This window comes from Podarcis muralis, chromosome 6, assembly GCF_964188315.1.
Source record: "Podarcis muralis chromosome 6, rPodMur119.hap1.1, whole genome shotgun sequence".
Lineage (NCBI taxonomy): Eukaryota > Metazoa > Chordata > Lepidosauria > Squamata > Lacertidae > Podarcis > Podarcis muralis.
In genome coordinates, this window is record NC_135660.1 from 6252711 (window position 1) to 6280239 (window position 27529).

A 27529-nucleotide genomic window follows, 5' to 3' on the forward strand; every position below is an offset into this window, starting at 1 on the left:
TTGGAATGAAGGAAGGAACAAAAGAAAGAAAAGGAGATGCTGGCAAGAGAAGAGAGTATAGTGAGATGCTTAAGAGGTGAGGAAGGCTGAAGCTCACATATTCGGTTGAAATAACTATCTGAACATAGCGTTCCTCTTCTCTCTTTTGACCCAAATGGTAGATGGCAAAGCAATATGGAAACATTTACACCCTTTGGGCAGGATATCAACCCTTCATAATAGTGTGTGGATTCCAAGCAGTGAAAGAAGCACTCATTGACCACTCTGAAGAATTTGAAGACCGACCACAGACTCCTTTCCTTATGACTATGACAAAAGGAAAAGGTAGGTAATGAGAATTTCTGCTGGTACTTCCCCCGAAGAAAACATTTAAGTGGCTGTCTGGAAAAAGAGAACAAAGGTTTTCTATTAATGTTGTACTGAACAGGAAATAGGGGTTCTATGCAGTGCCTGTTCTTATCAGAGAAGACCCACTGAAATTAATGGGCATGGCTAATGTGGGTCTATTAATTTCCATTAGTCTACTCTAACAAGTGCTTTGTACTACACTGTGGTTAGATTGAACTGCAGGTAGAAGCTTGTTTCCTGTTGCAGTTGCAATGCATTGACTGTCCTGGCTCTCAGCGCTGGATGAAAAGCTTGAACTCTCCGCTCTTTCTGCTGAGGTACTCGTAAAATACACTGAGGCAGACTTTGCATCGTCTTGTAATTGTTTGCCTCAGAGATACTGAATAGCTTGCACATTCCAGGGCATGAACTTCAGTAAACAAAGTTTCTTCTTGGCTGGTAACTTAATTGTAACATTAATTTCTGTAAGGAAGAATTTCTCACTAATTTTTCATAGGTATTATATTTTCAAATGGTCACACCTGGAGGCAACATAGACGCTTTAGTGTAGTCACTCTGCGGAAGCTGGGACTGGGGAAGAAAGGCATGGAGCAGCAAGTAGCAGAGGAGGCCCGTCAGCTCGTGGAGGTTTTTGCACGTTCAAAGGGTATGTGATGCTAAGTGATGGTGCTGAGCTGGCATATGGAGATATATTTGTGTCCTACCTCTGTCCATTTTAGAAAGGAATGCGATATGTTTTTCTTGGTTCCCAATGGAGATCCCAGCAGTTTCTCTTGGCCACCATGAAATCCCACTCTCAGGATGAACAGGAGCAGCTGAACTCACATTAGTGTAACATTATTTTGCAGGACAACCACTTGACCCCTCCATGCCCATCACTAATTCAGTCTCCAACGTGATATGTGCTGTGGCTTTTGGGCACCGGTTTCCTCTTGAGGATGAACAGTTCCAGAAGCTGATAGAAGACTTGGATTTTCTCTCAAAATTTCTAGGAAGCTTCGTTCATGCTGTGAGTAGTCATTTTCATTCCTGCTGATTCAGAGAAGTCTCCCAGGGGCCTTATGTGTTCAGTTTCTGTTAATTGGTTCTCGTGGGAAACTTGCAGATTCTAGCTTCGCACAATTAACTCAGGCTGGTGTCAATTTACTCTTGGCAGAAAGCCCAGGTCTGCTTGACCTAGAAACTACTTACTCTGATTGGTTAACGACCAGCACTCAACTCTGTTATCAAGGGATTGCTAGTTCAGTTTGATGTGAGGTGTTGCTAGGAGTAGAAGTGCTGTGTATGGTTTTGAGAGAGAGAAAGAGAGGGTTTATTTTGCTTTGTTTTTGTATGCAGAAACTCTGCTGGTTTTATTTTCTCCTTTTAATAAATCCTGTAAATAGTTATTCTGAGTCTAGCTGACTAGTCATTACTGCCGCAACTAGCTTCTTCGCTGTGCAGGAAAACTCTGCTACGTTTGGGCTAAAGCCAATAGGGCTATGCCTGACACTTCAAAGTTCCATGAGGTTATGGGCATTGTGCTGCCAGCCTGAGTTGCGGTGGTGTCAGCATCAACGGTGTCGGTTCCAGTAGTTCCAGAAGTTGTTGTTCCTGTTGGTGCAGCAGATGGACTCTGGCTGGTTCCTGACTGTGGTGAGCTGGTGACGCAGTGGACACAAGGACAACAGCTGCAGCGTGTGAGTGCTGGGTGCTGTGGTTCCTGTTTTCTCTCTCGGTGGTCGTGAGTAGCTGGTTCCGGGTTCCAGGGACATCGCTCTCAAGATGGCCTCACAACCAGTTCAGATGGCTTTTGAGCGTCTGAATGACTCCAATTACTTGCTGTGGTCGGAACGCATGCAGGCAGTGCTGCAGAGGGATCGTCTCTGGCAAGTGGTGAGTAAGTTTCCTGCGAAGCCTGATGATGAAGACCTCGATAAAGACCAAAGAGCAAGGGCTACAATTGTCTTGGGGCTGGAAGATTCCCAGTTGCCGTATGTGAGGGGAATCAAGACAGCTAGGGGTGTGTGGCAAGCACTTAAAGAACTCCATGTGCGTGAGACAGCGGTTTCCAAGCTGTTCATTCGCAAGGCATTGTACAAGGCAATGTTACAGCCTGGGGTTACAATGCAGGAACACCTACACAGTTTACAGTTAAAGTTTGCAGCGCTACAGGAAAGAGACTGTGCGTTAGACCAGCAGGAGAAGGTGGCTATTATTTTGAGTTCTCTCCCGGAAAGCTGGGATAATTTAGTTTTGTCTCTAGAAGGCATGCAGGAGCATGATTTATCAGTCAGTTACGTTACTGGGCGTTTGATTGAAGAATGGCAGAAGAGGCAAGAAAGGTCGTTGGCTGCAGAGGCTTCTACAGGTGGGCGGTTTGGAAGGAGTTCTCATGCCGTGCCAGAGGTGGAGCGAAAGCAGCGTGCCGGTGAGGAGTCAGCGTTTGCTGTTAGGCGTTGTTTCCGATGTGGGTCTTCAGCGCATCTAAAACGACAATGTCCGGAGTTGGTCAAGTCTCAGTTACCGGTGCAGGAGCAGAGACGAGATCAGCAGCAGCAGCGGAAAAAGAAATTCTTCAAACGAAAGCAGTCGGCTCAGCTGGTGACCGGCGAGGTCAAGATTGCTGATGAGAAACAAGCTGTCTGGGTGGTCGATTCGGGAGCATCTCGCCACATCGTGAATTCAGATGAATTGTTTGTTTCCAAGAACTCAGCACAGCGCAGCCAAGTGGCTCTAGCAGACGGAAGTACTTCTGAAGTGATTTCGGGGGGTGCAGTTTTTGTTCCTTGTCTTCGTGAATGCCTGCAAAATGTACTTTGTGTGCCTTCATTAAGGAGCAATCTGATGTCTGTAGATTGTTTGCTAAAAGCTGGGTTTAAAGTGCATTTTGAAGGAGACAGTTGCATTATTAAGAAGGCTGGTGAGATTTTAGGCACTGCTAGGTCAGAGGGAGGCTTGTTTTGGCTTAAAGCAGGATCTCAAGTTGCAGCAGTAGTCAGTAAATCTCAGCCTGCAGTGAATAACAAAGCTATACATGACAACTGTGTGCACTTATTGCATAGGAAAATGGGGCATGCTTGCTGGAAAAGTGTACTAAAAATGTCTGAATTGGCTGATGGGGGTAATTTAAAGAGTTGTAACAAGTACCTTGATTGTAATGTGTGTAAAAAGGTTAAAACCCACAGAGTCTCTTACCCCAGAAGTGACAGAGTTAGTGAGTCACCGCTACAGCTGGTTCACATGGACGTAATTGGTCCATTTGCTGTAAGTAGGGGTGGATCGCGCTTTTCACTAACAATTGTGGATGACGCTACACGTTATTCTTGGGTTTTTCCCATGAAAAATAAGGGTGACGTGTTCACTAAGTTTAAAGGCTGGGTGGCATCTGTGGAAAGATTTCTGTCCATTAAACTCAAAAGGATTCAGACGGACAGAGGTGGCGAATTTATGTCAAATGCTTTTAAAGATTGGTTACAAAAGCGTGGCATTGGGCATAGAAAAACGAACGTTTTTCCCCCAGAGGAGAATGGCGTTGCAGAGCGAAAAAACAGATCTTTACAAGATATGATGTTTGCCATGCTTGATGATGCTGATTTGCCCATGTCTTATTGGGGGGAGAGCATGCTCACCGCGTGTTATCTCCAAAATAGGCTCTTTCATCAAACAATAGGTACAACCCCGTACTTTAAATTGTTTCAGAAAAAACCCAAAATTGACCATTTGCATGTGTTTGGATCAAAAGCCTGGGTATTAATTCTGAAACAAATGAGGAAGAAGGGAGATCCTAAGACCAAACAGTTAGTGTTTGTGGGTTACCAGGAGCTGGGAAAAGGTTTCCGTTTTGCTGAAGGGACAAATGGCATTGTGATCTCCAGGAATGCCAGTTTTTGTGAACATAGTGGCTGGGAGAGACTACATGCCAATACTGAGGTTTGGTTTGAACCTTCCCAGGAGCTTCATGACTCTGAAAGTAGACACAGAGAATCAGAGTCTGAGGGGGAGGAAAGTTCAGATAAGAGCTCTCAAGAAAGTGGAGTTAGCCAAAGACCAGTTGCTAAGCAACAAAAGAGAGGTCGCAGTTCTGAAGAGGAAAGTGGGTCAGAAGAAAAATTTTCTCCCAGAAGATCTAAAAGACAAAACAAAGGAGTGCCTCCGGTGCGTTTTTCCCCAGATACTGCAAATGTGTTTAGTGTAATTGCAGAACCCAAGAGTTTTCAGGAGGTGTTAAAGTTACCAAAAGAGGAGGCAGAGCTCTGGAAACAGGCAATGGAGGAAGAGATGTCCTCTCTGAACGAGCACAAGGTTTTTACACCAGTAGCAGCGCCTGAGGGGGCAAAGATTGTAGGCTGCAGGTGGGTGTACAAACTTAAACCTCTGGTGACAGGAGAGTACAAGTACAAAGCTCGTTTAGTGGCTCAAGGATACTCTCAGAGGCCTGGAAAAGATTATGACGAGACTTTTTCCCCTACTGCTAAGGGGGACAGTGTAAGGCTGATTTTAACGCTTGGAGCAAAGAGAAAACTCCTGTTAAACCATTTTGATATCCAGACTGCATATTTACATGCATCAATATCAGAAGACCTGTATCTAGCCGAACCGCCTGGTTATGAGACAGGTTCCAATAGAGTGTTAAAATTAAACAAAGCTCTATATGGTCTCAAACAGGCTGCAAGATCTTGGAACAAATGTTTCCATGAGGCCTTAGTGTCATTTGGTTTCAAGCAGAGTACAGCTGACAATTGTGTTTATGTACGTGGTACAGGCAGTGATCAAGAGTTTTGTCTGATTTATGTAGATGATGTTTTGTATGCCTGCAAAACAGATAAACAAACTAAAAGGTTTGCCAAGCAATTGTCCAGTAAGTTCAAAGTGAAAGACTTAGGCCCGGTTAGGACATATCTAGGGTTGGAAGTGTGCTGGGCCCAAGATGGCAGCTGCCTAATTAGTCAGCAGAACAAAGTTAAACAACTACTGACTACATACAGGATGCAGGATTGCAAAGGGGCAGTGGTGCCTATGGATCCAGGTTTCATAAAAACACTTCATATAGATGAGAGTCCTGAATTTGAACATCCTGATGTATATCACTCTGTAATTGGAAGTTTATTGTATCTAGCACAGTGGTCCAGACCTGATATTAGCTATGCAGTAGGCATATTAAGTAGATTGGTCTCAAAACCCACACTAAATGCCTGGAAAGGGGTAAAACAAGTTCTGAGATATCTCAAACAGACAATTGGCTATATGTTACAATTAAATTCTTCAGAGGATGAAATGTTGAGTTGCTTCTGTGATAGTGACTGGGGAAATTTGCCGGATAGAAAATCTGTCACAGGACTAGTCATAATGGTCGGTGGAGCTTTAATCAGCTGGCGGTCACGCAAGCAAGACGTTGTAAGTGTGTCATCAACGGAATCAGAGTACGCCGCATTGAGTGAATTGTGCAACGAGGTGATTTATTTCAAGCATTTGTTAGCAGATTTAAATGTAAATTGTGGAGAACCAGTACAAGTTTACATTGATAATCAAGCTTGTATAACCTTAAGTAAAACAGAGGGTTTCAAATCACGTTCCAAACATATCTCTGTAAAATACCAAAATGTACGTTGCTGTGTACAAGACAATGTAATCACCTGTACTTATGTATCAAGTGAAGAAAATGTAGCAGATGTGTTAACTAAACCATTGGCAAAGGTAAAGAACAAGCGAATGTGCAAGGGTTTAGGTTTGCTGGAAAAATGATCTCCTACATAGGTGTATTTGGTGTTAATTGTTCAGCAGAATCTGTGAGGGGGTGTTCAGTTTCTGTTAATTGGTTCTCGTGGGAAACTTGCAGATTCTAGCTTCGCACAATTAACTCAGGCTGGTGTCAATTTACTCTTGGCAGAAAGCCCAGGTCTGCTTGACCTAGAAACTACTTACTCTGATTGGTTAACGACCAGCACTCAACTCTGTTATCAAGGGATTGCTAGTTCAGTTTGATGTGAGGTGTTGCTAGGAGTAGAAGTGCTGTGTATGGTTTTGAGAGAGAGAAAGAGAGGGTTTATTTTGCTTTGTTTTTGTATGCAGAAACTCTGCTGGTTTTATTTTCTCCTTTTAATAAATCCTGTAAATAGTTATTCTGAGTCTAGCTGACTAGTCATTACTGCCGCAACTAGCTTCTTCGCTGTGCAGGAAAACTCTGCTACGTTTGGGCTAAAGCCAATAGGGCTATGCCTGACACTTCAAAGTTCCATGATTATGTTCCCCACTGAGCATTCTGGATTCCATTATGATAGAGGATAGAGTGTTGGAGAACGGAGATGAGGTTTAAATTTAATCTGAGATTGAGCCCCCCCTTTTCTTTCTCTGTAATGCAGGGGTCAGCAAACTTTATCAGCAGGGGGCTGGTCCACTGTCCCTCCAACCTTGTTGGGGGTTGAACTATATTTTGAAAAAAAAGGGGGGAAAGAACGAATTCCTATGCCCCAGAAAAAAACCCAGAGATGCATTTTAAATAAAAATACACATTCTACTCATGTAAAAACACGCTGATTCCCAGACCGTCCACGGGCCGGATTTAGAAGGCAATTGGGCCGGATCCAGCCCCTGGGCCTTAGTTTGCCTACCCATGCTGTAATGTGTTTCTCTGTCCCCTCTTCTTCTGCTGGCTGCAACAAGCCACCAAAAGGCAAACTTTAACACTTCTCCTTCCCATCCTGCTGTGCTCCACATCCCTTCCTCACCGGCTTCTCTTAAAATAAGAATTTTTTTTACCTGCCAAAGAAAATCTCAAGCAGAACTGTGTTGAGAGGCATGCTTTGCCTCCCTCCTCCTGATCAATTTCACCCAGAGCCTTGTCAAATTCACCACATTCTTCTTCAAATGTCCCGTTCAAACCTTGGTATGTGGAAATGAATTAGCCCTTGCCTCCCCCTTCTCTCTCTCCTGCCTCTTCCTTGCCTCCTCCTTCTCATTACTCTGAGACCTCTTGGCTAGCATTTATTTATATGGGGATCGGCTCTTTTCTCCGCCCTCTCACCTCAGATTGCCATGATGCAAACCCAGGATATGTATTTGTCTTATTTAATATTATTTGTTATTGGGAACAAAGTTATTGCAAGGAAAGGCTATGGAAGAGACCCAACCTCCAAAGTGTTTGCTAGAGAGGTGTATTCAGAAAATGTAAGTAATTTATCTTTCATGAGAAAACCAGGAAAGAGGAAAAGCTCCCTTCTTAAAGGTTTGATTTTTTGAAGGAAGAGATGGGCATTACTTGACTGGGGAACTGGGGAATTAAATAAAAAAAAAATAAGATGAATTTTAAAACTGCATTGCAAGATTTGGAGAACTGCACATTTCAAAGGATTGCTGTGTTTCAATTTGCCTATCAGGCAAATTCACTCTTAAATGTGAACTGACTTGAATTTTCCCCAATTGTATTCTCTAGCCACCCCCACTTCCCAACAAATACTTTGACCCCTAGTTTTCTTTCACATATTTGGCTAGAGATATTTCCCAGAACCAGTCATTCTGAGATTCAAGAGAAGATGCAGACTCCTACCTTCTTCTCAGGGAGACGCAAACTTGTCGCGTATTCCACGCGGCGCTTTCAGCGAGACACTAAGAGTTCCAGGTTTTTCCAGTGCAGTCTTTTTTAATGTGAGCTATATACAGGCATTTACAAAAGAAACAGTCCATACAGAGTACTTACAAATGAATACTCTCCACCACAGCACCACCACACTACAGCACAACCACCACACCCACTGTTAAACAGACTTTCCTTTTAAAACAGGTCATAGCCAATCACACTAATCACACTCCTGCTGAGTCACTCTGACCCAGCAGAGTATTGCATCATCCTGTTGAAGCCTGCAGACTTATCCAGTATCCTGCGAATCCCAACACTCCTCCTTAAGTCAAAGGCTTGAGACCTAATAATTCTCTTAAGTCTCGAAACTTAGGAGCTTCCAAACATTTTGTATACAAATCTGCCACATTACATTTTGTGTTACAGTGCTGTACCTTTAACACATTTCTTTCCAAAGCATTTTTTTACATTTCCGTATCTTATAGCAATATGTTTACTCTTGCTTTTAAAGTTCTGTTGGTTAGCAAGCTGTTGTGCAGCCATGTTGTCACTTAGCACAGTGATTGGCATTTCAGAAGGTATTCCAAGCTCTTTTGTTAGGCAAGCAAACCATTCTATTTGTGATACACATTCGCTTATGGCTGAGTACTCTGCTTCACAAGTACTTGTGGCAACAAATGTTTGTTTCTGGGATTTCCACTGAACCAGGGCATTTCCAATATATATGGCATAGCCAGTGGTAGACTTTCCATTTTCTCTGTCCCCCCAGCTGGCATCAGCGTATGCATACACTTGCTGATCATATCCTGTATCCAGCACCAGTTTGTAATCTTTTGTGCCTTTCAGATACCTTAGGATTCTTTTAAGTGCTACCCAATCTCTCTGAGCCGGGTCTGCACTTCTTTGGCTTAACATATGCACTGCCAATGTTATGTCGGGTCTTGTCCAACAACTTAAATATAACAGAGAACCCAACAGAGAATGAAACACTGTTGCATTCTCACATTTTTGCCCTTCTGGTTCATTTTTGTACTGGGTAGTTATGGGCGTGTCAACCTCATTTGCCCTCTCCATTCCATATGTCTTCAGTAACTTTTCAATTTTTTCCTTCTGACTCAGAGAGTAGACACCCTCTTCATTTCTCTGAACCTCTACTCCTAAGTAATTCTGAATCTTTCCCAAATACTTCAGTTTGTATTTGTTACCTAGGCTGTTTATAAACCAAGACACTTGCTTTTGTGCAGTTGTTATTAGACAGATATCAACATACAAAAGTAAATAACAAACACTTCCTTGCACCATTGCTGAATATAAACAGGAATCAGCCAGGCTTTGTTTGAATCCCATCTTTTTCAAAGTTGTGTCTATGCATTCATGCCATAGACGTGCACTTTGGTGTAAACCGTATAGTGCCCTTTGCAGTTTTAACACCATGCTGTCTTTTTCCAGCTCATAACCTGGTATTTGCTGTAAATACACCTCGGCGTCAATAGGAGCATTTAAATATGCTGAGGCAACATCAAAATGATTAACTTTTAACCCTCTCAGACTTGCCATTGCTAAAACTGATTTTACTGTTTCAGCCTTTGCTGTTGGGGCAAACACTTCATCATAATGTATCATTTTCCTTTGTGTAAAGCCCCTTGTAACCAACCTGGCTTTCCTCTGACAACTACCATCAGCCAGTTTTTTCACTTTAAAAACCCACTTACAGCTTATGGGCTTTTTACCTTCAGGCAATTCTGTAGGTACAAACACATTGTTGTTTAGCAGAGAGTTATACTCTGCCTGCATTGCCTTTAACCACGCCTCTTTCTCTAGAGTAGGTAACTCTTGCACTTCTTCAAAGTTTTCTGGCTCAGTTACACAAACCTGGTTTATGGTGGCTGGGAACCCATAACGGTCTGGAGGTTGACCTTTATTATTTCTTGCAGACCTCCTTGGTTCATTAATCTCACCCCCTGGGCTACCTTCAGGACTGCTTTTGGGGTGGATTGACTCTGGAGATTTACCTCCTCCTGTCCCTGTTGCACTTTCTTCTCTCCCCTGCTTTATGCTAGCAGCTGGAGAAAAATGCTCAACCTTTACCTCCTCCCTTTCAGTTTCTCTGGGAGAGCTGCCAATTCTTAGCTTTGTTTCAACTGCCTTATCAGGTATGCTCGGCAGTAAAACTTTTTCTGGCAGCAGGTTTGCATGTATCTTGGGCCAATTTCTTTGCTCATTAAAGCTGGCTGATCGACTATAACTCAAAAGATTTTTATCATCTTCAAACCTATAGGCTTTCGTACCACTTTCATACCCAAGAAACAGCAACTGCTGTGCCCTTTTCCCACCTTTTCTTCGGTTTTTTACAGGTATGTCAACCCATGCCTTTGTCCCAAAGATTCTCAAATGTTGCAAACTGGGACTTTTGTTATAGAGAATTTTATAGGGTATGTCATCTAGTATCCTTGACCACAAGCGATTCCCAATATAATTTGCGGTCTTAATACTCTCAGCCCAGTACTTAATTGGAAGATTTGCATCTGCTAACAATGCTTTCATTTGTGTCTGCAAGACACCTCCCCTACGCTCTGCTACCCCGTTCTCCTGAGGCGTCGCCACATTGGTAAGCCTATGTTTAATCCCTTGGGAACGCAACCAGTTTCTTAGGGAGCTTGCCATAAACTCTCCTCCCCTGTCTGTCTGAATAGAGCACACCTTTTCGCCAAGTTGCCTTTCTACCCTTCTTACCCAAAACTTCAAAGTTTGGGCAACGTCAGACTTTTGCTTTAATGGATAGACCCAGCCAAATCTCGAATAGTCATCCACTAGGATCAAACAATACTTGTTATGGGAGACACTTGGTGGAAAAGGACCAGTTACATCAGCATGAATCAACTCCAGTGGTTTTTTGGTTTCTCTCTGGCTTGCTCTTGCTACTGGGAAAGCTCTGCTTTTAACCTCCTTGCAGATATTGCAGTCTAAGTAATTATCACAACTTTTTATGTTTTTCATCCCCCCACACAACTCCAATGTTTTGTTCAGCACCTTATAGCTTCCATGAGCCAGACGCCTGTGCAGGAGATGAATACACATATCATGGGTTGGGACATTTTGCACATTCGCAACCTTAGACTCACACTGCAGTACATACATATTAGTTCTAAGGTTAGCATTTGCCAACACTGCCCCATTTTGCTTTATCTGGCACTGATCTCCCACAAAGTTTACTTCAAAGCCTGCTTTTGCCAAGTCAGGAATGCTCAGGAGATTGTTTTGCAAACTAGGCACACACAACACATTCCTGAATGTGTGTCCCAGCTGTGGGAACACAACCTCCCCCTCACAAACCACATTAGCTTTCTGGCCCGTAGCAAGACTTACATGTTTTTTGTTTGAAGCCCTAGCATCAGTTAGCAGTCCTTTTCTTTTACAAAAGGTTTGAGAAGCTCCACTGTCCAGAACCCACAGCTCTTCATTTTCTTGACCATCTGCAGACACTCAAGCGGTGGTCTCTCTCTGCTGCCTCTTGTGCTTCTGCTGTTTTTGCTGTTTTCTCGGGCAGTCCTGCAGCAGATGTCCACTGGACTTGCAGCAAAAACACATTTTTACTTTGTTGACCACCGGCTGGTCTGCAGCAGCTCCTCCTGGCTGTTTCTCCAGCTCCCGACACCTCTGCTCTTCCCGGCTGTTGTTCCCTCTGGGATGCTCCAACAGCTGGGCTGAGGTCATCTTTCGCTCTGCACGCCTGTCCTCCTCTGCATACAACCGTCTGGTAACGTATTCCAGAGTCAGCTTATCAGTCTCTACAGACTCGAGGGAGTTGACCAGCATATCATAGCTGTCATCAAGGGAACTCAGGACTATAAAGACTTTGTCCTCTTCCCCCACAGGCCTCCCTCTTAAGGCTAGCTCCTGGAAACAGCCTGTTAGGAATTTTAGGTGGTTTACCAGGGAGTCCCCCGGTTTCTTCCGACACCGGTACAGTCTCCTGGTCAGTGTTATCAGTGAGCCAGCTGTCTCTCGCACATGGACAGCCTTGAGCGCATTCCACGCCTCACTTGCCGTCACCTTATCAGCTACGTAGACTAGCTGGCTGTCGTCCACTCCAAGGATGATCGTAGCCAAAGCTTTCTCATCCTTTTCAAGCTGGGCCTCTGCTAGTGCCAGCTTTTCATCGTCGTCCTCATCCTCCTCAGGGGGCTGCGGTGGAGTTTCCACCACCTTCCACAGGCCCTCACGCTTGAGGAAGTGTTGCATGTGGACCGACCAGATGCTGTAGTTTGTGGCCGTCAGCTTCTCCAGCAACACGCCAGTTCTGGACTGCTCCATCCCTGCAGCTCACCTCCAGCACCCACGGCTAGATAACTGCCACCTGTACTCTTGCGCAGCGGGAGCGTGCTGGGCCCATAACCCTGTCGCGTATTCCACGCGGCGCTTTCAGCGAGACACTAAGAGTTCCAGGTTTTTCCAGTGCAGCCTTTTTTAATGTGAGCTATATACAGGCATTTACAAAAGAAACAGTCCATACAGAGTACTTACAAACGAATACTCTCCACCACAGCACCACCACACTACAGCACAACCACCACACCCACTGTTAAACAGGCTTTCCTTTTAAAACAGGTGATAGCCAATCACACTAATCACACTCCTGCTGAGTCACTCTGACCCAGCAGAGTATTGCATCATCCTGTTGAAGCCTGCAGACTTATCCAGTATCCTGCGAATCCCAACAAAACTAATGTGCTAGCTCTGAAGAATAATCTGGGTCATGTTTTAAGTACTAATTCAAATGAATTGACTCATGAACTACATGACCAAGCTTCCTCATGGTAATGACGGAATGTCTGCTATCTTTCCTTTAGCTTTATGAAATGCTCCCATGGCTCATGAAACATCTCCCAGGGCCCCACAAGAAGGCCTTGTCCTGCTCAGAGATGGTGCTTTCATTTGCAAAGGAGGAGATAGAGAAGCATAAGGAGAATCAGTCTCTGCATGATCCACAGGATCTCATTGATTTCTATCTGCTTCAGATGGAGAAAGTAAGTATCTGCTTTGAAACTGAATGCTGCTCATCCAAGGAATCGTTATATTTCCTGTTATAAGTGAATGCTAATCTCTTCCAAGGACACCAATATTTTTTTCCTGAATCTCAGTTGAAAATGACATTGAGTTACTTTTTTCAATTTTATTGGATAATTATTTTTCTTAGTGAGTTGTGCAAACCACTAATCTTGCATAATGTTTTTTATTAGGGTAGTGGGCACTGGAGATCAGATGATGGATCCAACAGGGCAGTGGGCAAAAACGTTTGAAAACCCCTGTAAAACTCATGGGAACATACTCACCACTGAAATGTTGCCTGTGGTGCCCAAACAGTAAGAATGCCCAAATAGTATGAATGGCCAACTCACCAAGTGTATTGTGGCAGATGTTTCATTACACATTACAATGCATAGCAAGAGGAAAAATCACTCCTCACTTTCATCAGCAGGGGGCGAAACAAATCCTAAAGAAAATGTTCCTAAACTAAATATGACTTCAAACTCTTGCCTCATTTATTCCTACACTAGAAAGGTCAATGTTATGTACTGAGTTGAATAGGATCCAAACTGCAGCAGTCTGATTGGTCCTAGAACAATAGGATCCAAAAGGCAGCAGTCTGATTGGTCCTAGAACAATAGGATTCAGAATGCAGCAGTCTGATTGGTCCTAGAACAATGCAGCAGTATGATTGGTTGGCAGGAACTACCCAATCATGCTCCAGATAGAAGTGAATCCACAACCTGATTGGCTTACAGTAGAATTCCGGAATTAGCCAATCATGTGCAGCCCATTGTGTAAATAATGTATATAAAGCAGATACTTTGAGGGGACATTCATTCATTCCTCCTCACCACTATGAGCTGAATAAAGAGCATGAAATCACTTTGCGACTCTGAGTATATTTCACTGGCGACGAAGGTGGGATCCCGCTGAGCTGACTGCCACACACAGCACCGCAGCATCGCCACCTGCCGCACCGCTGCCTCGCACCGTGTATCCAGGCTTCAGCTCCGGGACACAAGGAACTCAGAATGGCAACCGACAACAGCTTCTCGCCATTCAACCCAGCATCTGGAGACTGGGAAGCGTACGCCTCCCGTTTCACCTTCCTCCTAGAAGCCAAAGGGGTCACCGACGAAGAAGACGCCAAGAAGAGGGCGATATTCTTCAGCGTCTGCGGAGAAGAGACGTTTGAAATCGCCTGGGCTCTCCTTGCGCCTCAAGACGTCGCTACTGTTCCATACAAAACAATAATGGAACAGCTGAAGGGGCACTTTTCACCACAGCCCTCAGTGGTGGCTCGTCGAAATGCCTTCTACGCAAAGCGGCAAGCCCCTGGAGAAACCATAACTGGGTTTGTGACCTCTCTCCGCCAAGCCGCCCGGTTCTGTAACTTCTCAGAGCTGGAGAACATGCTTCGTGACCGCCTCGTCGGTGGCCTGAAGGATGAGAAGCTGCAACGACGCCTCTACGCTAAGAAGGACCTAACGTTCCAGGTCGCTCTGGAGGAGGCCCTGGCAACGGAAGCTGCCGAGAGGTCGACGCAAGAGGCACGGCCGAGCCAGCCGTCCCAACCGAGGGTCCACCACGAAGACCTCACCGACGACTCAGGATCCAACAGGGAGGAGGTGCACCGAGTACAGCAGCGCACTCAAGCAGCCCACATACCACAGCTGCCTCGACGAGAAGGAGGGAACTGCGCAAGCTGTGGAGAAAGTCACGAGAGGAGGACCTGCCGTTTCCGCAACGCAGAGTGCAGGCAGTGCAGAAAATCGGGACACATCGCCCGGGTGTGTCGGGCTCGGCCCACCCGACGCCAGGCATCAGATGACCAATCCAAGAGCCCCAGGTCCCGGGGCCCAACACACCAAGGCAACTCGACGGAGCTCACGGACTTCCAGGTATACCAGTTGCCCCACCCCAATGTAGAGAAAATTTATGTCGAGGTACAGATAGAGGGGGCCCCATGCCGCATGGAGCTTGACACGGGTTCAACTCTATCCATAATCTCGGCAAGGACCTTAAGGAAACTGTGTCCTACTGGGGGTCCCAAACTCAGGCCGGCCCCATTCACCCTCCGGGACTTCCAGAAACGTAAGGTCCCCACAATGGGGGTGGGGACCTTCAGGGTGCAATACCGAGGGCGGACGCGGCAACTGGACTTGCTTGTGGTCAAGGGGCCCTACATTAGCTTACTGGGATTGGCATGGTTTGGACCACTGGGGCTAGCCGTCACCGGGGTGAACCACACTAGCTTACAAGTGGACGTGGACGCCATATGCAAGGAATTTCCGGGGGTTTTCGATGGGAAATTGGGACAGTATATGGCCCCCCCCATTGCTCTACAGCTTGACCCCGCAGTACGACCGGTCAGGCTCAAGGCCCGCCGGGTTCCGTTCGCCCTGAAACCACGCATAGACGAGGAATTGGACTGGCTCGTGGAGCAAGGAGTGCTGGAGCCGGTGCCTAATGCCCCCTGGGAAACCCCAATCGTCACACCCATCAAGCCTAATGGTTCGGTCCGCATCTGTGCAGACTACAAATGTACCATAAACAAGGCCCTCACGGCCCATGCATACCCAGTGCCAGTGGTCAGCCATGTCCTTGCCACCCTGGCTGGGTCGAAAATTTTTGGCAAGCTGGACTTGGCCCAAGCATATCAACAGCTGCCAGTAGATGAGGCCACAGCAGAGGCACAGACAATTGTGACGCACAGATGAGCGTTCAGGGTAAAGCGGCTGCAATTCGGTGTCAGTGTGGCACCAGGCATATTCCAGAATCTAATGGACTCGCTCCTTAAAGGGATTCCTGGCGTCACCCCCTTCTTCGATGATGTGTTGATTGCCGGGCCCACACCAGAGGAGTTTGAGGACCGCCTCCGCACCGTTCTGCACCGTTTCCAGACGGCGGGTCTCAAGGTGAAGCGGGAAAAATGTCTACTAGGAGTGCCTCAGGTGGACTTTCTGGGATTTATGGTGGACGCAGAAGGGGTCCACCCGACGGGGGACAAGGTACGGGCCATTTGTGATGCCCCAGCGCCCAAGAACAAGACTGAACTTCAGGCCTTCTTGGGACTATTGAACTTTTACCATTCCTTCCTTCCCCACAAGGCGGCGGTAGCGGAGCCCCTACACAGACTCCTGGACAAGTGGGCCCCTTGGGTGTGGGGCTAGCACCAGGAGGCCGCATTCCAGGCAGTCAAGGACTTGCTTGTCTCAAACTCGGTCTTGGCACACTTCGACGAGAGGCTGCCGGTGGTGCTGGCATGCGATGCCTCGCCCTATGGAATTGGCGCTGTCCTGGGACACCAACTCCCGGATGGAAGAGAGGTACCAGTGGCATACTTTTCCCAGGCACTCAATGCAACCGAACGGAACTACTCGCAAATCGACAAGGAGGGTCTGGCAATCGTGAAGGGAGTAAAAAAAATCCATGATTTCTTGTACGGGCGGCCCTTCACCGTGGTGACTGACCACAAGCCGTTGCTTGGCTTGTTTGCCCCTGAAAAGCAGACCCCACAAGTGCTGTCTCCTCGCGTCCTCAGGTGGTCAATTTTCCTTGCCAGCTACCAGTATGCACTGATTCACCGTCCGGGGAAGGCGATGGGCCATGCGGACGCCCTCAGCAGGCTACCACTACCGGAAACAGGCCCCGACCCAGCACCTGCACAAGAGGTTATGAGCCTGGAGCTGCTTCCCGACCGCCCCATTCAGGCACAAGAAGTTGCACACCATTCCAAGAAAGATAGGGTCATCTCCCGGGTCCTGGACTGGGTGTGGAGGGGATGGCCCAGCAGCAGCCCCGGGCCAGAATTCGCCGGCTACACAACCCGCAAACATGAACTGTCGGCCCACCAGGGGTGCCTGTTATGGGGAAGCAGGGTCGTTGTTCCCCAGCCCCTCCAAAAAGGGTCCTCACAGCCCTACACGAGACACACCCAGGGGTAGTAAGAATGAAGGCCCTTGCCAGGAGTTATGTGTGGTGGCCGGGGATCGACGGAGAGATAGAGGCCTGGGTCAAACACTGCCAGGCCTGCCAAGAATCCCGCCCAGATCCCCCAAGGGCCCCAGTCCAGTCCTGGGAGTCCGCCCGAGCACCATGGTCACGCCTGCATGTGGACTTCGCTGGCCCCTTTCAGGGGAAAACATTCTTCATAGTGGTGGACTCCTACACCAAATGGCTGGAAGTCGCACTGGTACCGTCCACTTCTACGTCCGCAGCCATCCGGGTATTACGCAGGCTGTTTGCAACCCACGGGCTCCCTGACACTCTCGTCTCAGACAACGGAACTGCATTTACGTCAGGAGAATTCCAAACCTTCACAGCGCAGAACGTCATCCGCCACATCCGTTCAGCGCCATTCCACCCTGCCACCAATGGCCAAGCAGAACGCATGGTGCGGACCACCCTTCGCCGCATGACGCAAGGACACCCTTCGCCGCATGACGCAAGGGGATTGGGAGTACCGCCTAGCCACATTCCTTCTAGCACAGCACAGCACCCCCAGCTCAACGACTGGCCGGAGCCCCGCTGAACTACTAATGGGTCAGCGCCTTGCAATCAGATTGGACCGCCTTCACCCCGATAGAGCTCAGGATGAGGTAGTGGTGGGGGAAGGCAAGAACCCCCGGACCTTCAAGGCTCAGGACCCAGTGTACGCAAAGAATTTTGGGGCAGGCCCAGCATGGGTACCCGCCACAGTCACCAGGGTCACTGGCCCCGTGTCGTACGAGGTGCTAACGGATGGGGGGCAATGCTGGCGCCGCCACTGCGACCAGATACGGCGACGATTCCCGGGAGAAAACCAGGAGGAGGAAAGGGCAGAGGAGTCCCAAGGGAACAGAGGGGCAGTGAGGCCCATAGAGCACGAGGGGCCAGCAGGAGAGGCAGAATCAGTAAATACAGAGAGGACCTGCAAGGCCGAAAGGACACCGGAACCAGAACCACGACTGAGCGAGCCGGTTGCGCCAGACCAAACAGCCCCATCACAGCCAGCATCCTTGAAACACGAGCCAGAACCTGAACCCCGGACCAGGGAACACCCCAGGCCGCAACGCACACGTAGGCCGCCGGCGTACCTCGAGGACTATGAACGCGACCTTCCGGGCAGGACTGGAACTTAGAGGGGAGGGGTGTTATGTACTGAGTTGAATAGGATCCAAACTGCAGCAGTCTGATTGGTCCTAGAACAATAGGATCAAAAAGGCAGCAGTCTGATTGGTCCTAGAACAATAGGATTCAGAATGCAGCAGTCTGATTGGTCCTAGAACAAAGCAGCAGTATGATTGGTTGGCAGGAACTACCCAATCATGCTCCAGATAGAAGTGAATCCACAACCTGATTGGCTTACAGTAGAATTCCGGAATTAGCCAATCATGTGCAGCCCATTGTGTAAATAATGTATATAAAGCAGATACTTTGAGGGGACATTCATTCATTCCTCCTCACCACTATGAGCTGAATAAAGAGCATGAAATCACTTTGCGACTCTGAGTATATTTCAGTCAAAATATTTTTTCATCTTGCCTTCTTGGAACAATCTTTGAACACTCAAAGATTGACTAAAGAATGGTTAAATATGTTTAGTGCACATTTTGAATACCTGCTGCCAGAGAGATTCTTTTGTATCCCTCATCACCTGCCAGTGTTGGATTATTACCCCAACCCACAGATTCTCAAATGCAGCACCAGCAGCTACTGCTGTGTACACAGGAATGTGTGCATGGGTCTCTTGTCACAACCAGCTACGAAGCACAGGGCCGGCCCACCCATGAGGCAGGCTGAGGCAGCTGCCTTGGGCAGTGGAATGGCAACAGGAGGCATCCTAGCCTGCCAGTAGTGGAGAAGTGGAGCGGTGGCAGTTTCCTGCAAGATTTCACCAAAAGCTTGCAATATTTCACTGTCCTCACTGTTGTTGTTAGCACATTGTGGGCACTGCTGTGTGACCAAAGTAATAATAATAATAATAATAAATTTTATTTATATCCCGCCCTCCCCAGCCGAAGCCGGGCTCAGGGCGGCTAACAACACTAAAACAGTACAACATTATAAATACATTCTAAAAATTAATTAAAATACAAATTGATGGCAACCATAGACTAAAGCTTTGTAGAGATTGCCAAAGGAGGGAGTCAGGCTGCGCCCTGACCAAAGGCCTGGTGGAACAGCTCTGTCTTACAGGCCCTGCGAAAAGATGTCAAGTCCTGCAGGGCCCTTGTCTCTTGCGACAGGAGGTGGCAGTGACAGCAGGGCAGTGGAGGTGGCACCTTCCTATGTCACCTCAGGCAGTGTAAGAGGACACCTCACCCCTCATGTGTTGGTGGTATGCTAATAGGAGCAGGGGGAGTAATAAGTGCTGAAGGACAGATTGTAATGCATGTAAATGACATGACACTTTCCCCGTTTTCAAAATCAGAGCAAAAACGACCCAGAGTCCACCTATGATGAAGAAAACATGGCTTATAGTATTTCCGTGCTCTTTGTAGCAGGGACAGACACAGCCACCACTTCTCTGAAATGGGCACTTCTCCTCCTGGCAAGTCATCCAGATATCCAAGGTGAGAGAGGGAGACCTGTGCAGGGCTTCCTTTGATCTCTAGAGTGGACTGTAATTCTTGTGTCAATTAATTGTTAATGATTTTCCCAAAAAATTAAGAAATTGACAGCAAATTAATTCAAATTTACAACAAATTTTAAAGTTGATTATCTCCCATTCCCCGTTCAAAATGTTAGCAGCAAAGGAACGAGAGAAAAGAAACAATAACATAGTTTCCCCTCATTTCTGTTACTTTTCCATCCTTTCCTCAATTTCCACTGGCTGTGCATATTTAAATTCCTGCTTAGATTTTCATTTAACTATAACATTTCCCCAGTTATTTAAGTAGAGTTATTCTTCCTTTATCTAACCATATAACCATCAATCATAGTTTCAAATCATATTTCCTCCTATACAACTTATTTGTCTTCCTTTATGCGTTCTCAACACTCTGAATTATAATAATGGTAAATATATAATCTTCTTTAACCCGAGCATTCTCTTCAAACTTCACAGTCTTCAAAAGCATTCATGAAGACTCTTTGTTTTCCTTGTTATGCTGTTCCTTTAAGCAAAAACACCCCAACAACTTGACATAATAGACCCCCTCCCAATATTCAGCCAGGAACATACATATCCTCTTCTGTCTTTCACGTTATTCATTCTTCTTTATGAAGCACATTCAGTTTTTATAACGTAACATCGTTATAGCTAACATCGACTCACACTTCGACTCAGAAGCGAAAGGAACTCTCCGGTTACATGAGAACTAGCAGAGACTCTAGGCTAAACATACCCAGCTCCCTCAACTGTTCCTTATAAGGCTTGGTTTCTAGATACTTGATCATCTTGGTTGCCTTCCTCTGCACACGTTCCAATGTGTCAATTTCATTTTTAAACTGGTGTGCCCAGAACTGGACACAGGACTCCAAGTGTGGTCTGATCTAGGCAGAAGAGAGTAGGACTGTGACTTCCCTATACTTCTTATTCAGTGAACTACCCTGAGACACCCAGGTATAGGACGGTATATAAATTCAATTAACAACAACAACAACACTTCTGATGATGCAGCCTAGAATAGCATTGGCCTTTCCCCCTGTTGCATCATACTGTTGACTCATGTTGAACTTGTGGCCTAGATCCTTTTCACATGTGCTACTGGCTTTAAAATGATTTTTGTGTATCTGGGGGGGGGGCACTGTCCCCCCCCCCCCGGCTATGCCCATGCTCAGAGCGATGGACAGGAGCCCGGACCACCGTCTTCTCTCTCTCTCAGAAATCTATAATATCACAACAGATCCAATAGGGGCCAAATCCACTGTCCATAAAGGGTTTCTGGAGTCACAGTGAAAAGCTTTCTGAAAAGTGTCGTTCTCATCTGGCAAAGGAAAAAAGCACCATTCAATCTTAGTTTGAAAGGCATGCATGAATGAAACAGCAGGAAGCGTAATGTGTGAATGTAGCATGGAAACATGTACAATGCTCTTCTTGTCACATGTACACATGCAATCACAGGACTAGAGAATTAACTCAAAAGGGCAACTCAGTGATGAAGGGAGTGCAACATGTTCCAGAAGACAAGTGGCTGGTGCTTTAAAAAATAAGCAGAAGAAGACAACAGGCGAGGATGAGCCTAGAGACACAATAAAAACTGCTAAAACTGCATTGTTGGGGAATATGTATTTTCCTCTCCTATTAGCAAAACTTACTGTGTTGTATCCAAAGTTTGCTTACTCGGGAGTAAACACAGGAAATCCTTGGACGCCCTTCCAGAGGGTTAAAAGCAAAACAAAATCGGGTGGCAAACCGCACTCCTCCCAGAGTTAAAAAAACACAAAGAACAGAACAATGTGATTCTCCTCTCAGCAATTCATTTCCACCACCACCCCTTGAGTACTGGAGCACAAAGACAAAAGAAGAAGAAAACTCCCAGGGTTTCCCCCCCAGTTTGCCAAGTAAAACTCACGGGATAATTTACAGCTCACTGAATCCCCCAACAAAAGCAGCAAAGACCTTGGACTGTGCGCGACAGGCTTTTAAATGAGGGCTGCGGGGAAACCAAAAGCAACATGCTCAGGCAAGCTCTGCAAAGACGCTCTGGACATGATGGCGCGCGGGGGGGGGGGGGGGAGCCGCAGCTACATCTCCGCAGGAGCCTTTAAGGATGGGACATAGACGGGCAGGGAGAGCAGGACTTGGCCCACCTTGCAGTGAGCTGGGGAGGCAGGCAGGGGGACGGTGGTTGCCGATGCTTTGCCACTTGTGCCGGCGTTGGCTTGGGAGGTGCGGGGTGAGGGGCCCCGTGCCAAATATCGCCCCCTTCAGGATGGTACTCGGAGCGGTGCGCCCCCTCTCCCTTCCTATGCCACTGCCAAGAACTCAGCTACATTAGACAGAAAAGTTTTCAATGTGTTATAAATATGCAACACCAGATGGCACCAGAGACTAAAAGAAATTTCTATGCAATTTTTACATAGCTTTTTCTTTTCTTTTGTTGTAACGATTTAATTACTGACTTATTTATAGTGGTCCCAGTCTCCCCGCCCCCCGTGAGTAGATCCACCCCAACAATTGGTGAGGCTCCTAATCTTCCTTGTTATGTAGTTCCCTTTAAACAAAACAAACTTTGGATTATCTGTTTTCCATTTGATCTTCTGGCTACTGCTCTAGCCCATGCCAAGTACTGGGGGGAGAATGAAGTTTATATATTCAAAATAAAGCTTCTGTTTCCATAATTTTCTTCAGATAAAGTCCACAAGGAGATAGAAGATGCTTTAGGTTCTTCTCACACAATCTGCTATCAAGATACGAAGAAGCTGCCCTACACCAATGCTGTGATTCATGAAATGCAGCGCTTTAAATATGTCTTATTTATTGGGGCTCCTAGGCAATGTACAAAGGATGTGAAGATGCGTGGTTTTCTCTTTCCCAAGGTAAAGAAGAGTGATACAGCTGCACGCCTGTATCCCAAGAGTCTATGAGTAGGTTGCGTATTCAGAGATGCCCCCAGCCATGCAGAAACTTCCTGTGTAGTCTAAAACAGGAGTTCCACCTGCAGACATGTTTCACTAGTGCTATTCCTGGGGCCATGTGGCACCTCAGAGGAGCATGCAGTGGCCAAAGGTCTCAGCGAGGCCTTTTTGAAACAGGTGTTGGGGGAGGCCCTGCTGTGTTTCTGCTTGTATAGAAATATTTTTTTAATAGAAAGAAGTTGAGGATGAATATGGCCACTGTTAAATACCCACCTGTCCCCCCCAAACTCCATTCAGTTTGAACTCTGCAAAGATTCGTCCTGGGAGAGTGAGGGAGAATCCTGGAATGTGTTGATCTGAATGCATTCCAAGTTAATTCTTTCTTCTTTGCAGGGGACTGCCATTCTTCTTGATCTGCGCTCTGTTCTTCTTGATCCAACACAATGGGAGACTCCTGCAGAGTTCAACCCGAATCATTTCTTGGACAAGAATGGACAATTTGTGGACAGAGAAGAATATCTGCCATTTGGTGCAGGTGAATGCAAAAGTCCAAGCTGAGTTGGGGTCTATAGACATGCTTAGTGGTTGGCTTCCAGGAAATGACATCATCATCAGCAAGACAGTAGGGCAGAATGGATGCAATATCCCTTTGGCAGCACTGCTGGTCAGCAGGATGGGGCAAGGCAGTTGATAATTTAGGGAATTTCTGGGTGGCTGCTTTTGGACTCACAGGTACCCAAACCCTTATGGGGTTCACACTTCACACTTACCACCCCATTGCCCTGTCCCTGAGAGAGGTAACACTGCCAGCACCAGGGTGCTGTCGCTCCCTGTCACACGTCACAGCTGGATGCCATCCAACTTCTTTTCAGGTGACAAGGCTAAAGCTCCCCCACCTCTTTTCATGGAATGCAATTTAGCCTGCTATGAAACTATATTCAGAACTGAGTCTGCAGTTAAACTATCCCACTTCCGACTGAGGTTGAACCGTGACAAGACAGAAGTACTGTTCTTGGGGGACAGGGGGCGGGTGGGTATGGAGGACTCCCTGGACCCTACCAGCCCACAGACTGTCTCCACAGAGTGGTGCATGCTCTAGTTATCTCCTGCTTGGACTACTGCAACGTGCTCTACGTGGGGTTACCTTTGAAGGTGACTTGGAAACTGCAATTAATCCAGAGTGCGGCAGCTAGACTGGTGACTGGGAGTGGCCGCCGAGACCATATAACACTCGTCCTGAAAGACCTACATTGGCTCCCAGTCCGTTTCCAAGTTTTGGTGTTGACCTTGAAAGCCCCAAAGTGTCTCAGCCCAGTATACCTGAAGGCGCGTCCCCAACCCCATCGTTCAGCCCGGACACTGAGATCCAGCGCCGAGGGCCTTCTGGCGAACTCACACTGCAAGATGTGAGGTTACAGGGAACCAGGCAGAGGACCTTTTCGGTAGTGATGCCTGCCCTGTGGAACACCCTCCCAGCAGATGTCAAGGAAATAAGCAACTATAATACTTTTAGGAGACATCTGAAGGCAGCCCTGTTTGGGGAAGTTTTTAATGCTTAATGCTATATTATGTTTTTAATATTTGGTTGGAAGCTGCCCAGAGTGGCTGGGGAAACCCAGGCAGATGGGCGGGGTATAAATTCTTCTTCTTCTTCTTCTTCTTCTTCTTCTTCTTCTTCTTCTTCTTCTTCTTCTTCTTCTTCTTCCTCTTCCTCTTCCTCTTCCTCTTCCTCTTCCTCTTCCTCTTCTTCTTGATTATTTCACTTTCCTAATTATGTCTAGTTCTCCAAAGTATTATACAGTATAGCATGTTTTATAGCTGCGAAGTAATTTACACTGATAAGTAAATTATTACTCAGTTGCTGACTTTCCCATGTCTCCTCTTCAGGGTCTCGCATTTGTTTGGGAATGCAGCTGGCAAAGATCGAAATCTTCATCTTCCTGACCAGCTTGCTGAGAAAATTCAGCTTCCAGCTGCCAGAAGGAGTGAAAGAACTCAATCAAGAGCCTTTACTAGGGGCTACAACACATCCCCATCCTTATAAACTCTGTGCTATTCCCCGTGGCAATGCAAACCTCTGATTTTGTTTAAAAGCACCATTTAACTCTCAGTGTCCCTCTAGTCCTACTTTACTCAAACTTCTGTCATTGCTTAAAATAGACACTTTTTTCCTTTTAGTGTAAAACCCATCTCACAATATTCAAACCGGATGGCAGCATGCTGTTGGCCATGTGAAGGTGTCAGTTGCTTGCACATTTATTTTTGCCGTTGCTTAATGAGAGTAGAAAAGCATAAGAGGAACTCTGCTGGACCAGGCAAGAAAGGCCCCGTCTACTCCTCCAGATGCCTATGGGAAGCCTCCAAACAGGAAACTGAATGCAATAGCACTCTCCTCACTTACAATTTCCAGAAAGTGATATCCATAGCCACAGTGTAGGCAGAACACAGCCCTTGTGGTTTGTACCCACTGATAGCTTTACCCTCCATGAACCTATCTGATTCTCTTTCTGAGCCATCCAAGTTGATTGGAATCACTACATCTTTTGGGATGTGAGGTTCAAAAACTGGGCAGGGAAGTGGCAGGTAGCCCTTTCGGAAGAAATTCCCACCCCTGTGCTCATTGGTTGGGACATTTTAGAACATGTGCAGAGTTCTTTCATAGTTACCAGAGCAAAAAGGAGCTCACAGTCACCTACGCCTGAGGGGGTGGATACAGTAACAGAGGCAAACAATGCTGAACGACAGCAAGGGGATAATCTGTGCGAGGAAGGAAAAGACACCTTTTTGTTTCCTTTGACTAAAAGTCAAACCCCAAGTTTGCCAGAAAAAGCTAAAAGAAGATACTGAGTTACAAATGTACTTTGAGGCAGCCGAGTTGGAGAGGCCGTTAACTCCTGAGTGCCCAGAACATTTTTGTTTGAGCAAGGACCTTTTATATCGAGAAGTCCTCCCCCGCCATGTTGGGGGGTGGGGTGAAGAAGTGAGAAGACAGTTAGTAATCCCCCATGAATACCGGGGCAAAATCCTGCAGCACGCTCACAATAGTGTATTTGGAGCGAGTATGGGGATCACACAAACAAAACGGAGAGTTGCTCAAAGTTTTTACTGGCCAGGGATGGGGAAACAAATAAAACAATACCGTCAAGCCTGTGACATATGTCGGAGAAGTGGCACCGGTCAACCCCTTTTCAACGGTTAGGGCTGGACCTGATAGGGCCATTGCCTAGAGCCAGCAGGCAGGGAAACAGATACATCCTCACCATAGTGGATTACGCAACCAAATATCCAGAAGACATTCCGTTGTGAAACATTGAAACGGAAATGGTGGCAAGCGCTTAAATTAACTATATGGGTAGATTGGGCTTTTCCAGTGAAATAGTCACTGACTTGACTTCTTCTTTCACATCAAGACTAATGAAAAGGCTATGGGAAGTGTGTGGTATTAAGCATTTAACATCAACACCTTACCACCCTGAAACTAATGGATTAGTTGAAAGATTTAATGGAACCCTAATGAGAATGATTAAAACCCATACTGCTGAAAATCCCAGTAATTGGGATGACAAGATGCAACCACTACTATATGCATATAGGGATGTACCTATACAAAGTACTGGGTTTAGCCCATTTGAATTATTGCTGGGACGTAAAAGGGCCCCTGGACTTACTTTGCATGAATTGGGAAGAACAGCGAGATCAAGATCCAGAGTCCGTAATGGAGTATTTGTTTAATTTGTAGAATACCTTAAAGGGATCCCTAGAGTTAGCGCGGGGGGGGGGGGTGTTAAAAGAGTGCCCAAACCAAGCAAAAAAAAGAGGTATGACAAGAAGGCCAAGGTGGTTGGTTGGAGTGGGAGTGAATTGGGATAGAGTTTGTGGGTAGGTTGAGTTAGTGTAGTGAAATAAGCTGAGTCAGGAACAGTTAGGAGCTAGGAAGACAAGTAAATATCTGAGAGGTGGTTTAGTGAGTGAGAGCAGGTAGCGGAAGTTATAGGTCTGGATAGGCACTCCATGATCGTAATTGACTGAGACAGTTTATGAAACCACACGCTTGTTAAACTGCAATAAATAAACAGAAGTTTATGTTCCAATTTAGCCCTAACTGGACTCAGTATTTTACCCGGTAGGGCCTGGGTGGTGGCAGCGAGAAATAAAATGGTGGCACAGGGATCAATATAGATAGATATAGATATATCTTTATTGTCATTGTCCCATGCAGGACAATGAAATTGCAAAACTACATAAAAACTACATAAAACTACCAAAAAAATTACATAAAACTACATTAAAACTACATAAAACTACATAAAACATTCAAAAACCCCTAAAAACTCTAAAACCCTATTTTAAAATACACTATACTGTAGAAACCCCTTATGCTGCGTTTAGAACCAGAATTGTATTTGCATAGAAACTGTTTCTCAGGTGGCTAGTCCTGGCCTTTATAACCCTATACCTTCTTCCAGAAGGCAGAAGCTGAAAGAGATCATTTCCGGGGTGCGTACTATCCTGTGCTATCTCTGCCGCTTTCTTATGGCACCTAGCAGCATAGATTTGATCTAAGGTGGGAAGAGTGCACCCAATTATCCTCTCTGCAGTCTTTGCAACCCTGGATAGCATTGTATTTTCCCTGGCCGTGCAGCTCCCAAACCACACGCACAGACCATAAGTTAGTACGCTCTCCACAGTGCAATGGTAAAATGCCATCAACAGGTCCTTTGAGAGATTGTTTTTCCGGAGGATTCTCAAAAAATATAACCTCTGCTGTGCTCTCTTCACCAGGTCTTTGCTGTTCTCTCCCCAGGTTAGGTCGTTTCTCAACTCTATTCCCAGAAATCGAAACACTGAGACCTGTTCCACACACTTCCCCTCAATAATAAGTGGCTGAATATTCAATTTACATTTCCTAAAGTCCACAATGATCTCTTTTGTTTTCTTTAAGTTAAGGAGTAAGTTGTTTTTCCTGCACCACTCCCCCAACTGCTCAACTTCCTTCCTATAGGCCGCCTCCCCCTCTCCAGCTGTGATTAAACCAACCACCGTTGTATCATCTGCGAGCTTAATGATCTTATTACTGGGGTATTTGAG

The 27529-nt window shown here is 46.2% G+C and overlaps 1 protein-coding gene across 1 annotated transcript; it reads left to right on the forward strand.

Moving 5' to 3' along the window:
- On the forward strand, window positions 1-24551 carry LOC144327928 (cytochrome P450 2J2-like). The gene is made up of 9 exons (XM_077929661.1): window positions 1-76; window positions 162-324; window positions 845-994; window positions 1197-1357; window positions 12754-12930; window positions 19350-19491; window positions 22215-22402; window positions 22835-22976; window positions 24329-24551. Exons 2-9 carry the CDS (start codon window positions 162-164, stop codon window positions 24520-24522), a joined length of 1317 nt encoding a protein of 438 aa, XP_077785787.1. The 5' UTR covers window positions 1-76; the 3' UTR covers window positions 24523-24551.
- The last annotated feature ends 2978 nt before the right edge of the window (window positions 24552-27529 follow it).

What these genes read in the sequence shown, in the direction of transcription:
- LOC144327928 (XM_077929661.1), top strand. Translation starts at nt 162, where the DNA reads ATGGCAAAGCAATATGGAAACATTTACACCCTTTGGGCAGGATATCAA. An exon ending in ATCTGCTTCAGATGGAGAAA is followed by an intron (nt 12,931 to 19,349) that starts GTAAGTATCTGC and finishes TTTCAAAATCAG; the next exon opens with AGCAAAAACGACCCAGAGTC. An exon ending in ATATCTGCCATTTGGTGCAG is followed by an intron (nt 22,977 to 24,328) that starts GTGAATGCAAAA and finishes TCTCCTCTTCAG; the next exon opens with GGTCTCGCATTTGTTTGGGA.